Source organism: Micromesistius poutassou (assembly GCF_964030765.1).
Source record: "Micromesistius poutassou genome assembly, chromosome: 10".
In the NCBI taxonomy this organism is placed as follows: domain Eukaryota; kingdom Metazoa; phylum Chordata; class Actinopteri; order Gadiformes; family Gadidae; genus Micromesistius; species Micromesistius poutassou.
Window position 1 is genome coordinate 8,384,860 of NC_140280.1, and position 15,376 is coordinate 8,400,235.

Genomic DNA, 15,376 nt, shown 5'->3' on the forward strand with positions numbered 1-15,376 from the left:
GTAAAAGGCACCGCTGGGATTCGAACCCAGGATCTCCTGTTTACTAGACAGGCGCTTTAACCATCTAAGCCACGGCGCCGCACGCTCCGTTACGGGAAAAACACGCTTCATAAAGTTAGATATACTGTGGACTATAGCTTTTATTTTTAAATATTTCCAAATAGTTACTGTGTAAATGAAAATCCCAGTGAAATCCAAACACATAGATTAAATATGCTTTCATTATAATTGGCTTCAAACAAGCAAGGCTGTGAAAGAGTTCGTCAGCTCAGAAGATAATCGATCATCGCCTCCGAAACGTCCATATCTGAGAGGTTACTGAACCCCATGTCGTGGAGAGGTTCTTCTGATGGAACTCCCAGTGGGTCCTGGGGAGCTTCTTCTGACGGACCTCCAGGGGGTCCTTCGGGTGTTCTTGGTCGGTGCCAGCAGACAGCGTGTCTCCGTAACTACGGTGGTCTGCGTCCTGGCCCGGAGAAACTACGCACACACAAAAGAGAGAGGAAGCCCCTCCGAGACGTCATCCCACTCGGGGTGGGATCACACCCCGAGTGTCACTGGTCACACGGAAGTGATTCGTTGATGAACAACAGTCCCTTAAGCTCCAGGTTCCCGACCCATTCCACGGCGATGTCGTGGAACAAGGTGCGTCTACCGCCCTGGACCCGGGACAGCTTGGTCCTGGGTGGACTGTGGTAGACCCGGAGACAGGGGGCTCGGTAGGAACCCAGAAGCATAGGGGATGGGGCTATTTGAGGCCAGGAGTTCCACATGGCAGTGTGTGTGTGTGTGTGTGTGTGTGTGTGTGTGTGTGTGTGTGTGTGTGTGTGTGTGTGTGTGTGTGTGTGTGTGTGTGTGTGTGTGTGTGTGTGTGTGTGTGTGTGTGTGTGTGTGTGTGTGTGTGTGTGTGTGTGTGTGTGTGTGTGTGTGTGTGTGTGTGTGTGTGTGTGTGTGTGTGTGTGTGTGACGTCGTTTTCTTGCTTTCAAAATAGCGCGCCTTTCGGTTCCGAAACCACACCTGTGGGAGATCACATGTGACCATCAGACAGATGCTTTGATTGGATGGTCAATACGTCAATGCGGTATTGTTTGTTACGCTTAACATGTAAACGAGAGAGCATTGCGTACCTGAATCTTTGGCTCTGAGTGAGGAAAGGCATTCCTTCACCCCCCTCCCCCCCTACGTCCGGGTCCTGGTCCCGGGAGAAGCTCCGCTCCAGCTGGGCCCCGCTGAAGGTGGTCTGACGAAAAAAGTGGACTATGATTAGATATTGCAAAAAGCTATGTCATGGCGTGTCGTTAATATAATACATGACTACAGATTACAAAGAGACAGAAGTCAAGGCAAACAACGTAATATCAATGTAAAACGATGTAGACAGTAGCGGCGCCAAATAATTATGATTGGGGGTGCTACGGGGGGATTACAGATTACAGCAGGTGCTGTCACATTTTGACGCAACAAATAATACTACTAGAGAAAAACAAGATGCAATGATCCCAGGTTAATATGCTACATAATTGAAATGCACGTTACTAAGTGTTAAGTTTTACAACAATGTAAGCACAACTTGAATGAAGAATGAATGAAGAATGAACAATTCAACAATGCATACAAAACAAAATGTTTACGACAACAAGCACAAACAAACAATCACATCAAAAATATTGTCACCACAGAAAATATCTATGGATTTACAAAATATTGTAGCTGTGAGCAAAAACAGCTGGATTGTGGAGTCACTGGACGTACGAGTGGCCAATAAGTTTTCTTTCCGTAGGCCTACTCTTACAAAACATAATTCATCCCTCTCCTCCCAAAACACAGAACTCACGCACACACAGGCTAAATGCTGACTGTATGGTCAACCTACGTAAACATTCATTCAATGTGAGTAGCCTACTCACCAGTCACAGGAGAATGATCCGCCTGTTGCTGTGATTGCCAGCGGAGCGGTCAATCACAGCATTGACGTCCAACGCTTTGGTCCTTATTGAACTGATCACCAGCAAACCCAGGTTGCTGGTTCAAGCGTCTCTGCTTCGATACAGATACAGATACGTCTTTAACCGGCAAAGGCAAGAAAAACTCCTCTTGCACGCAGCTGATGTGACGGGCAGTGTCATTGAAATGCACACAAGTTTGAATAAAACCACAAACGCATCCTTGTATGGCCTCAATAGCACCAGCACGTCATGGGTGGTGTTGATGATATCCCCACTTTTTTTTTTTATAAGTCGCTTTGCGTGGTGAACTTCTGCAGGCAGGTTACCCTATATTCTTTAGCCATTGGCAAAATGCAATCTTTGTCCATGAATGTCTTGTGCTTGGGGTTGAGGGCTGTTGCTCCTCTCAGAATGTGACAGCTGTCACATTCTGTTTCCAATCGCTCTCTGGACCCTGTTTGACTGTTCACCACAAACTCCTGCAGATGACGAGGTTGCGCTTTTCTCCTCACATGTGGTCGCTGCATTTCGATGCCCATGGAAGCACACTGGTCTCTAGCACACAACCAGATAGCATTCCACGTTTCAACGTTGCGTCTCTCATTGAGGGTATCGACAACAGAAAAGACCAGATCACTGGCAGATGCCAGCTCCAGATCTGTGGCCTGTAGATGATCTGATAGGGTTTTTGTGTGTCTGAATATGCTTTCCAGCATAGTGACGTGCAGGACTAACTGTCCATCAATCAATTGGTCGGCCTATGAGCATTTGTGTTGGGCCAGTTTCTCTGCTCCTCTTCTCCAGTTTCGACACCCGACATGGGTGAAGCTCCTTTCGATATGACCCGGCCCATGTGGAAAAAATGTCTACATGCATAGCAGAAAGGGAAATCTAGGCTATTGTAATAACCTACATTGTAATAGCCTATGTTGTAGTAGCCCGTAAGAACCTACATTAATAGTCTACATTGTAATAGCCTACATTGGAATAGCCTACATTGCAGTAGCCTACATTGTAGTAGTAGCCTACATTGGAATAGCTTACATTGTAATATCCTACATTGGAATAGTCTACATTTCAGTAGCCTACATTGTAGTAGTAGCCTACATTGGAATAGCTTACATTGTAATATCCTACATTGGAATAGCCTACATTGTAGTAGCCTGCAGCGCACCACGTGACGCTGACCAGAGGTGCATCGCTGCTGAGTAGCGAAGGGCCTCTTAGTTCTGCATGCACTAGAGTGAGGATGTGATCATTAAGATCACAACGGAAAATGATGTCCGGATACCACAGTGATTTTGGTTGTGTTCATTGGCCGAGGCTCGTCCGGGTCACATGAGTTGCTTTTGGACATATAGGTGTCGGTTTGGGTGTGCATGTTTTGGGTACATGCATGCTAATATGTGTGTATCGTGTGCACACATATTGATTGATTATGTATCCCTCCCTGTTTGTTGTTCTCTACAAGGGACATGTGGATGTGGGTCTGTGTGTACACATGTCTTCACATGCGTGTGTATGTGTTGACAGTCTTCCCCTGTGATGAAGGGGATGCTGGGTGGGTGAGCAGCAGCCAGGGTGTGTGCTTTCCTTTCCTTTGCACAGTTCCCTCTCCCACTGGCAGGCAGGAGGTCCGGCGGGTAGGTGTGAATGATGCTCTGCCCTCCTCTCCCTCACCTCCACACTTCCCTTCCTCCCAATATACACACTCTTCCTCCAGTAGCCAGCTACTTGATCTGCATTCTCCACTCCATTCATATTTCCTGTCATCTTTAAATTTTTCATCTCTTTCTTAAGGCTTAGTTATGGTTGGACGTTGACGCAACGCAAGGGGGTTTACCAACCCATTTCGTCCTTGCGGACCCTCCTTGCATCCGTCACACAGGCCTGATGTGCTCCTCCCAAAAATTGTAACCTTGCGTCGAGGCAACGCAGCAGCAAGGGCTGTGATTGGTCCGCTAACGTAAACCTGACTCAAAACCAAAACAGGTTCACGACTGCGTCAAAGCGACTGCCTCGAAGTTGCGTCAACGTCCAACCATAACTAAGCCTTTAGTCTAAGCCCTGTGGTGTCCCGATTAGTGCCTCCACCCCTCCTCAGGCCACACATGCCAGTGTGGGGCTTGCAGAGGTAGAGACAACGTGTGACTCAAGCTTGGCTTTAGATAAAAGGAGGAGTTCTCCGCATAGGAAGACAAGCACAAGACATGATTTAGTGCCCATACGGGGCTGAGAAATAGATATAGGGCCCTGGATGGAATGTGCGGAGCGGAGAAAACCAGCGAATGATCGACGTCATCTAAAGCGGTGAGATTTAGCGGATTCGTGTGACATCTTGGATGAAAGAGGAGAGGCCTTTGCAGAGCACACGGGGAAGGAATCCACTCTGGGAAGAGCCTTCAGCGAGCACTGAAGGGGGGAGAGGGGATGGCTGGGGGGGAGAGTGAAGCTATGGAGAAAAGGAAATAAAGTCAGACGTGTCAGAACCATAGTAAAGCAAAAGAAATGTTGTCTGTTTAGTCCGGGCCCGTGAACAATTAGATATAAAAGATGAGTTCTGTTACAACTGCCAGGCCAAGCAGAAAAGCACAATAATATAATTTAGATGAAAATGATAGAAGCATAAAACAATCTGCTTAATGATGTTATTTCTGTCATTTAGGAGATATTGTCACACTGGAAGAAAAAGATCTAAGAAAATATGAATGTACAAAACTACTAGTTAAGCCTTGTAATTTAACATATTTATTTTAAATAGTAGGCATATTCCTCATCGTGACACATTATTTCTCATTTCAATTTGGCTTTTCAAATGTTTCACTTCCATAAAAATGCAACAATATTGTTTCAGCTTGATAAAAGAAAGTTTACAGCAAGACTGACTATTTTTGTGTTAGGATGTAGGATAGTATAGGATGTTTTATTTTGTATGTTCCTTTGTAAAAAAAATTAATAAGTTACGTTGTATAAAGTCGTAGCCTATGAAGTGGATAATGCACATACAACCCAGTCTCATCAAAAGGTGTAGGCTAATAAGTACATTGGTCCAGAGCAGAACTCCTGGTCGTTTCACAATAAGGGCCCTGGGGTGACCTTCAGGCCCCCTGTCATGGTTGCAAATTATCAGGTAGGGCCTGTTTAGGTCTATTGACTACCTTTATATGAGCGAGGGCATCAAACTCTACTAAAGTGATATATTTGGAGGCTCTAGCCCAACTGGAAGTGATGGAATTGGTGGGTGATCTAGGGGTCTAGTACCCTTGGGAATGAGCGAAAGACATGTTGTTGTTTTTTAACCCTAATTCTAACCATAACCCTAATCCTAACCGTAACCCTAGTCCAACTCTAATCCTAACCCTTACCTTAATTCAAACCATAACCCTAACCCTTACCCTAACCCCATTTCTAACCGTAACCCTTACCCTAATGCATATTTTTATCCTAATAAAATACACATTTCTTTCGAGCCTGAAATCGTTCTTTCATGCCCCAGTCTACAGAACCACAAGCCCCGCCCACATCAGGGCCAACTGCCCTCGACTTGAATTCAGTAATATTTTCACGAGTATTTTATGATTTATTTTATATATTTTAATTTGCGTGTCTTCATATGAATAAAATAAAAATAAATATCAATAAAATATTGCATTAATTCAATGTTTGTCTTGCAAAGCAGTGAGGCGAACTAATTAGAGAACCACAAGGTTTTAAAGTAACCGGGCACTGGACCCCAGCCCCCGGTGGAAATGGTCTGGAGCCGCCACTGGACCCGAGGGTTGGGTCACTCTGGGTCCTGCCCCTTTCAGGGGTGGGACCTAACGGAGAAATAGCTCCTCATTCTGAATGGACAGGATACTTCCACATTTTCTTGCACGGTGAGGCTGTTTCAGAAATTGAGCTGAGAATACCCTCTTCAACTTCGCGATCAAATCCCAGGTAAACCAAATGACTGGGGGGGCTTATACATGATACACTGCACGGCTAACACAACACTGTAGTTTGCTTTCAGTTCATTGTCACTAAGGCAAAGGTCATGTGTTGTGTTAACTTATGTTAAAGTCATAGGTTGTTTCTTGACACTTCGTGCATATCGTACATAAACATGTACCTCAACTTGAATCCATAAGATGGAACTAATACCACCCGCGGTGTTTCTAAGTATCAAACACGAATCCACCACCTTGCAGCCTCGATATCGCATCCCTGCGGAGCAGCCTTCACCCCGCGGGGGGTAGAATCTCTCTAAAAGGTTCTGGGTAGAATGTAAGCCCAGATCAACATTGTGTCAAGGCTAGCGAGCCATGAGCTGATCTATACATTGAGTGATAAGTCGCCAAAGATTGAGCAGAAGATACTGGGCGTTTCGTTTCTGCTACGTAATCAACGTCCACAACTACGCTTCCTGTAAAAAGAGGAAGGCACTGACAGAAGCGCAGCGCAGTGTTTTATGTCATGCGTGTTCCCCCCCAGGATGTCCCGTGAACAGCTGGCCGTAGAGCGGGCGAGGAGAGCCTTCTCCACCGGCAGGTCCAGACCGCTGGCGAACCGCATCCGTCAACTCAACAACCTTCGGCGGTTCCTCGTCGAGAGACAATCCGAGATCGCAGAAGCAGCCAAAAAAGATCTCAATAGGGTAGGTGGAAGTTTCGCTCTACTCCTGATGTTGACTGCCAGCAATGTCAATATGCAAAACAAACAAACTCAAACATGGATGTTTCATTTCATATCAAGTAGGAATAATAACACGAATTCCTTGTCACAGAGTGAGGTGGGAATCCAGCTCTTTGAAACGTTGGGGTTGGAATCAGAGATCCAACTGGTGATTAAGAACCTCAAAAAATGGGCTGCTCCCCGGGGGGTGGAGAAGAACCTGGTGACGCTGTCCGATACGCTGTACATCCAGCCGGAGCCGCTGGGGGTCGTGCTGGTGATCGGAGCGTGGAACTACCCCTGGGCGGTCACCATGTTCCCCCTGATAGGCGCCATCGCCGCAGGTAGGCCTAGTGTGTGTGTGTGTGTGTGTGTGTGTGTGTGTGTGTGTGTGTGTGTGTGTGTGTGTGTGTGTGTGTGTGTGTGTGTGTGTGTGTGTGTGTGTGTGTGTGTGTGTGTGTGTGTGTGTGTGTGTGTGGGGGGGGGAGAGCTTTAAACATCACCATATTGCATCATTCTCCTCCACTTTATCCGCTCAGCACCTGAGGGCCAAAGGCTATTCTGTATGAACTCTATACGCACTATTGCCATGAAACAACTCACGCAGACACAGGTGTGTGTGTATGTTGCTTTGGATTGGCGTGTCTTGTCAGTGTGTGTGCTCAAAGGTCAAAGTAACTTTCTTAACACTGGGCGAGTTGGTAAGAGAGTCGGGGAACTGGCTTTGGTCTAATCTTACCTCGGCCATTCTTGCATAATTAATTTATTTATTTATATGCGCAAAGGCCGCCTTGTAGCCAAACACCTCTCAATTATCCAGTCTCTGTTACATAAACCAGCCACAGAGGGCTGAGTATTAGCATTACACTCAGAGAATTTAACAAGCATGTTGCCCAATGCAATGCATACCTGATATATTATGCTACACTAATAACACCAAGCATACCAGATAAAGGCCCTAAGGATATAAGTTGGAAGCGGATAGTATTGTTAATGTATTGAGGGGAGAAAGTTGGTCTGAAAACACAGTAGCTTGTTCCTTCTAGTGTATTAGGGAATAGTATACAAATGCATGGTCTGGAAACGCTTGTGAGATGTTCATATATTTAATGTTGTATTAAAAATGGATTTGTGTGTGCAGGTAATGCAGCTGTGGTGAAACCCTCTGAGGTGTGTGTTCACACCTCTAAGGTCATGGAGGAGCTACTTCCTGTCTACCTCGACAAGGTACTGGTCTCCGTCTCAGCACTGCCTCCATGACCTTCAGTCTTTCATTCCATTTTCAATGGATTCATTTGAAGGGGTTCATTGTGGCCACCCCATAATAACCCTGTCCAGCCAACACTTGAGTACGGCCCATGTACGTATGGATATAATTGTAAACGTATCTTTCCCTCCTTGCCATGGGGCCCCTGGGTGTGGCCCTAGCTCAGGGGCCCCTGACAGAATCTGACCGTCTGCAGGTCAACTTGAATTGATGTAGTGTACGAAATACAATCTTACTCCAGATTTTCCCACTCACATCCCGCACACAGCAAACAATAGGGCCACCTGACTCTTATGCCGCTTTTCCACCGACAGTATCAGCTCGACTCAACTCGCCTCGACTCGACTCGGTTCCAGGCACGTTTCCATCTAAAAAAGTACCTCTTCAATGTGGGCGGGTCGTAGAAAAGAACCTCTCTACCATGGGTGGGTCGTCATTAGGTTTTAATCACGGGAGACGCGATTCCCGGGAAATCTGAATCTGATCAAGACTATTTCCTGATTCCCGGGAAAGGTTATGATGGGAAATTAAATAAAATGAAAAGCACAATGACTGCGCGTCTATTGTTGTCATACGGTAACGTTGATGGAGGCGAAACTCGAGCCCTAGGAAAGGAACGACACTAAAACGAAACAGCGAAACGCTCATCCTCCGGAGCTGGTCCGTGGACTCCAGCCACGCCGGACACACACAACCACGCGCAGCCTAACTCTAGCCCTGGGAAAGGAGCGACACACACGGCGAAACGCTGATCAGTGTCCCCCTCGGGAGCGGGTTTGTGGACTCCAACCACACCGGACACAACTTAACAACTTAACCGCTGTCCAATCAGTTACTAGCAGCCTGTTTACGTCACACAAAAGTACCTACTCCGCTCGCTTGGAACCTCGACGGAGGTAGTACTAAAAAAAAGGTACCCGGTACTAGGTACCAGGTACTTTTTTTGCCAATGGAAACGCAAAAAAGGCGTGGCGAGTCGAGTCGAGCTGGTACTGGCGGTGGAAAAGCGGCATTAGTGCCAGCCTTTATAGTCCCTGTGTCTGCATGTCCTCGTGTCCGTCACACTGAGGCAGCTGATTAAAGGAGTACAGACCCCAGTAGCAGTAAGGCCCTGCTCCTCGTGTCCAGGAGCTGTACCCCGTGGTGACGGGCGGCGTCCAGGAGACCCAGGAGCTGCTGAGGCAGCGCTTCGACCACATTGTCTACACCGGCAACTCCATGGTGGGTCGCATCGTCATGGAGGCTGCGGCCAAACACCTGACCCCCGTCACCCTGGAGCTGGGGGGCAAGAGCCCCTGCTACATCGACAAGGACTGTGACATCCCTTTGGCCTGCAGGTCAGCACACTCGCCCGCCTCCCCTTCCGGCATTCCTCCTTCCTCTCCTCTGGCACCCCTCCAGGAGGTAGCCCTCTTTTGTGGCTCCAGCCTTCCTTCTTTCTTTCTTTCCTTCCTTCCTTCCTTCCTTCCTTCCATCCTTTGTTACACAGTCCCTTTCCTTTGTTACACAGTCCCTTTCCTTCCATCCTTTGGCCCTAACTCTTTTGTGGCTCCAGCCTACCTTCTTTATTTCTTCCTTCCTTCCTTCCTTCCTTCCTTCCTTCCTTCCTTCCTTCCTTCCTTCCTTTATTTGCCCTCTTCCTTCCTTTGTTGCTCCCTTCCTTCTTTCATTCCTTCCTTGTTCCCTTATTCCTCCCTCTTTTTCCCCTTTCTTCTCTTCTGTCGTTCAGTTATTTCCGACCCTTCCGAAGTATGAACCGGTGTTTTGGACCATAGAACTTGTCATGAACGCTCCCCTGGTCTGCAGGCGCGTGACCTGGGGGAAGTTCACCAACTGTGGCCAGACGTGCATCGCTCCGGACTACGTGCTGTGTGAGGCCAGCATCCAGGACCGTGTCATCGCTGAGATGAAGAAATGCATCAAGGTAGAGAGGAGCCGTGTACAGTCTGTTAGGATCTGCTGCTCCTCATCAAGGTAGAGAGGAGCCGTGTACAGTCTGTTAGGATCTGCTGCTCCTCATCAAGTGTATTATGTGGGCCTCGTACCTAAATGCTTGCTTAGATTCTCCAAATGATAGAATGTATAGTATGTATAGTATGTTGTGCTCTGGTGATCCGCAGAGCTCCCTGTTTCCACACGCCTTGTGAACACAGCAGTGAGGGGAGTGGTTGGTGTGTGAGTGGTTCAAGACGGCCCGATACTAATGGGACATTGATTTCCCTGCTCTTAGGAGTTCTACACTGACGACCCTAAGAGCTTCCCGGACTACGGACGCATCATCAACGAGCGCCACTTCAGGAGGATCCTGGCCATGACGGAGGACAGCACGGTTGCTGTGGGAGGAGAGAGCGACCACACTGAGTGCTACATAGGTACTTGTGTGGGACTACACCATAGAGCCTGGAAGGGGTAGACCTCAGACCAAGTGCTACATAGGCACTTGTGTGGGTGGGACTACAACCAAAACGAACGAACCAACTCTCACATCGTAATACAGCACACACCACTGTCCGTACGTCCTCACTGGGTGGAGGTCCTCACTGGGTGGAGGTCCTCACTGGGTGGAGATTCCGGAGTTGTAAAGAGAGAGAGTAGGAGAGTAAAGTTTGGAAACTAAACAACATAAAAAAAAAAAAATCCCCTCCCTCTGTACTCTACACCGTTGAGAAGAGCACTTCTGATTGACCAGTGAGGTGGATTCCCTGAACCAATCAGGGAAAAGATAAATTAGCCAGGAGCACTGAATCCAAATTGTCCGCTGCAGAGTGCAGAGTGCACTCAGTTCACTGACTGATAGCTGACCAAGGGGGCTATGGTACTATAACAGATATCACTCAAATGAGACCTCTTAAATCTTACTCACAGACCTCCTTGATCCACTGTAGCTGTAGGTCCAGGCTTTAGACCTCCTGGGTCTAGATCCACTCTAGTTGTTGGGTAGCTGTGGGTCCAGGCTATAGACCTCCTGGGTCTAGATCCACTCTAGTTGTTGGGTCCAGTAGGTCCAGGCTTTTGCAATACAATTTTTTGGCAGCTGACTTCCAAATAATAATAATAATACAACATTAACAATATTGTTGAAAAATAAATCTGATTTTCCACACCAGTAGAATTTCCTACAGTTCCAGTTGCCTTTTATCCCAGATTACGTTTTTTTCAATATTTTATTCCACAGTATGTGAAGTTATTAAGAAATGGATGAGTGAATGAATGGATGTGAAGGCTGACGATGGTAGACAAGTTATTTAGTCTGTTCATTTGCTTGTGATCATAGCAAAGTGCTTGAAACCCAAATACAGTTGTTAGGATGTTTTAAGATTATTATGTCTGCATATCCAAGGTTACTCTGTGTTGACCACCTGAAAGTAATGCAGGAGAGAGGAAACTGGGTTAAATGTACAAAGTCATGCCAAGACCGGCCAAAACCAGTCTTACAAATATTTATTCAAGGGATGATCATGAACGTTGGTTTGGTCCGGCCACTGTCAAAGATTGTCTAAGGCTGCAACCCACATTAACAGTTCACTAGCCTTGACCAGTTCACTAGCCTTGACCAGTTCACTAGCGTTGACCAGTTCACTAGAGTTGACCTGTTCACTGACGTTGACCTACATATTGGTGAGTTAATAAAAGGTGGTTACCCACCCTAACAGTTCACCAGGGTTGACTTGTTCACTCGCGTTGACCGGTGTTGTCATCATTTTTTGTGAGTTAATGAAAGGTTCCTCTATGGCATCAGGGGAGGCATCAGGAAAACACTATGTAATATTGAGTAATGACCAAAGCTTCAACATTTTATCATGAAAATCTGTATTCAAAGTCAACTGTTGTTTTCAGCCCCCACCATTCTGCGGGACGTCAAGGCCGGGTCAAAGGTCATGCAGGAAGAGATCTTTGGCCCGCTACTTCCCATCGTGCCGGTTAGCGGACTGGGAGGGGCCATCGACTTTATCAACCAAGGAGAGAAATCCCTCGTGATCTACGTCTTCTCCACCGACAAGAAGGTTACACACGCACACGCACTCTCGCATGGAAGCGAGCACAGCACTGTACATTTTATCCCGCAGAAAAACTTTGTACATGCAAAAAACAAAATGGAGGTCAATATTTTAAAGATGTGCCTTTTGTTTGCATTGACACCAAAATATTATCTTTTTGAAAAAAATGATTTTTTTAAACGCAAACAGCAAGCATGTTTGAAACTGCAGTTGACAAATTTGATGGACATAATCCTTTATGGTGACAATAGATTTATAACATTTGCAAAACAAGTGCAAAGTACATTTCTAAATTCTGCGACGACGGTACAACTGAGCAAAGTGCCCACCTTCGTACTATTGTGTGCACACATCATCCCCACCTGCACGTCAACACAAACCGCAGGGATGACAGGACTCTCTCTCTCTCCTCAGCTGATCAAACGACTGATCGAGGAGACATCTAGTGGAGCAGTTTTGGCCAACGACTGTCTGGTGCACTACTCAGTCAGTTCCCTGCCTTTCGGTGGAGTAGGTGAGTACGGCTGTCATGCTACGTAAACATGACTATACTGTCTTTAACAACGCCCCCCCCCCCCCCCCGCCATCCTATGTTCCCTCGCAGCTCTACATCGCTGGCGGGATGAATTCATGCAGTAAACAAAAATACAAATCATGTGTAGTAACACACAAAGGTGACTCCCTCGTGAGTCTGGTCACTTCTGAGTGTTTTTTTTTAACAAACTGTAAAAATCATTACATGCTAACACTAAACCAAAGGATGTGATGCCATCTAGTGGCCAGTATTATAGAAACACAAAAGAAGGTAGAGTTCTCTAATGATTATACAGTTGTTTTCAGTGGACAAGAATGACCGCAAATCCTCAGACGAATCAATATCCAACACACTTGACCAGCTCCGGTGTCCTGCCCTGCACAGGAAACAGCGGCATGGGCTGCTACCACGGCAAGTTCACCTTCGACCAGCTCAGCCACCTGCGAAGCTGCATGGTCCGGCCGCTGAAGAACGAGGGGATGAACGGCATGCGCTACCCTCCCCACACCCTCGGCAAGCTGGGCTGGGCGCGCTTCTTCCTGGTCCAAGCCCCCGACCTGGGCTTGATGGGCCGCATGGCTGCTCTGGCGGTGCTGGTGGCCGTGGCCGGCTTCCTACTCCATGTGAGTACCCTCATCCCACCCTGTACCCCAGGTCTGGGATGCCCCCAAAAACCACGGAGCTGCCCTGGCTTCCCATGGACTGCACCAGTGAACATCACTGCAGCGACGCTTTCATGTGTGCACTGACGCTGCTGTTCAGGTGGTGCAGACATTGGATTTATCCTAGGACTACTTGCGCGTTGAAAACAACAATCCGTGCCTCTGTTCATTTGGTTATCTGTATTTCAAAAAATTGGAGGACTGATGCAGCATCATGTTACCCATCCACATCATGTTTGCTGCTCCACATTCAGGATTAAATATCACATGTACGTGAACAAGTTTTCAGCCAAAATGTTGGCCTCTCGTTATTTTATATATATACTATGTTACTAAATAGTAGCCTCACAGGGAAATACATTTAGCAGTCTACTAATATATGCCTATTTTCCAAAGTGGATAGGCCTACTATGATTCTGAAATATTTAGTTTTCTTATTATATATATTATATAGCATTAGATGTATTATCAGGACACAATTACAATTAAATGATCAACAAGAACAGGAACAATGTATTTCATGAGATTCCTCTTCCATGAGAAGGTGAACCGTCTGTGTCGGCTTCTAGAGCAGAGTTAAAGCAGTATTGGTATAAAACGGTTTTGGTATAAAACGGTATTGGTCTAAAACGGTTTTGGTCTAAAACGGTTTTGGTCTAAAGCAGTATTGGTCTAAAACAGCTCACTGTAGTAACGGGTTTAACCAGGGCTTGCTCTCTTGTGATGGAGCCTGCAGCTTCTCTCAAAGAGCTCATCCCAGCACCTTGGACCTGGACACAGCCAATCAGATGAACGCTTGGAGGAAGTCGATGGACTAACCCCTCCAAGAGCGTTCAGCGTGTGGGACGTGTCTATTTAGCTATTTGGGAGCAGGCTGTTTCCAGCAGGCTGTTTTCAGAAACCCAAGCATTCATTCTGAAAGTAGCTCGGCTGATTCTTGAAATGTTTGAGTTTAGCAAAACAAAATGACAAATGTACAAGACGTTGCTCCATATCCAGTCTTTATCTCTTCAGCGGTTTTCGAATGTACAGGTAAGCTGTACCCAGAATGCCGTTTGGCAGTGCAACAGTTAATAGGTTCCTCTCTCAATACACAGAACAGTGTGTACTTCTTACCGTAGTGTTCCTCCTCAATATTTCGCACTTCCACTGCACTCAGCCATACACCTGCCGAGTGGGAATCAGCTGAACGGTGATCGAGAAAACCGCAGGGCCGACACACACACACACACACACACACACACACACACACACACACACACACACACACACACACACACACACACACACACACACACACACACACACACACACACACACACACACACACACACACACTGTCATTAAAGTTAGTTACACGTACATATGTATGTCTGTCTATAATGAGGTGTGTGTGTGTGGACAATAATGGTGCATGTTTTTGTCCTGCTTCCCCAGGCCTATTTGGTGTGAGGAGAAACTGAATCGTCTTAAAGAGGATCTGGAGGTTTCAGCGAAGTGACCTAGTCGGTTTCAGCAAAGTGACCTTGAAGGTTTCAGCTACGTGACCCTGATAAACGGGAGAATTGTCAGATTTTTTTTTTTTTTTTTTGAAGACAAACAATTTGTTGATTGTCTTCAATCAACAAATTAAAATGAGCTTTCTCAGTGCAATGGTATGATTGGGCTTTGCATTCTTATAACCGTCTCTGAAGGATCAGATAGCCTAATCGCTGTTTCAGTAGTACTTTTCATTTAATGTTGACATTGGCAGCAACATGCCGCTGGCCAGGGGCATAAAGATTGTTTTAATCCAACCTGTAATTGAAGGTCTAGCAACAAGAATGCTATTTTTCAGCATGTAAATGATTTTTTAAATATCCATATGCAATGATATAATATCAGTAAGAGTGTAATGGATTCTTAAAGTAGTGTATGTATGGGTTTAAGAGTGTAATGGATTCTTAAAGTAGTGTATGTATGGGTGTTTAATTTATGCTTCTTAAAACATTTGAGTGTCTACACAAGTTTTCTGTCAGAATGAAAGGTAATTTTATACCATCCAGGCATGGTTAAATAAATGGTCCAGTAACCTTTCAATAATGAAACCGTCATTACTAAATCCATTTATAACGTGTATTCTAATAAATATTTCCTAATGGAACTTGTATTGTGTAATTTATTTTACTTCTTTCCAGTTCAACAGTAACCTACTATTGATAAACATAAACTATATAAACTGTTCTTAACTGGTTCATAATATTGATACACAAACTGTTCTTCACTGGTTCATACTATTGATACAAATACTGTTCTTAAGAACACTAGTTTGTAC

At 45.9% G+C, this 15,376-nt stretch overlaps 1 protein-coding gene and 1 non-coding gene across 2 annotated transcripts; one reads left to right on the forward strand and one right to left on the reverse strand.

Annotated features, from left to right (window-relative positions):
* Positions 1-5: 5 nt before the first annotated feature.
* Positions 6-79, reverse strand: AC3HAE_024894 (transfer RNA threonine (anticodon AGU)). The gene has a single exon. It is a non-coding gene; the product is annotated as a tRNA-Thr (tRNA).
* Positions 80-5,764: 5,685 nt separating this feature from the next.
* On the forward strand, positions 5,765-15,205 carry LOC311354901 (aldehyde dehydrogenase family 3 member A2-like). Its single transcript, XM_084474771.1, has 11 exons — positions 5,765-5,886; positions 6,421-6,583; positions 6,713-6,944; positions 7,742-7,827; positions 8,996-9,204; positions 9,674-9,791; positions 10,098-10,239; positions 11,705-11,871; positions 12,280-12,379; positions 12,785-13,023; positions 14,500-15,205. Exons 2-11 carry the CDS (start codon positions 6,422-6,424, stop codon positions 14,512-14,514), a joined length of 1,470 nt encoding a protein of 489 aa, XP_084330897.1. The 5' UTR covers positions 5,765-5,886; position 6,421; the 3' UTR covers positions 14,515-15,205.
* The last annotated feature ends 171 nt before the right edge of the window (positions 15,206-15,376 follow it).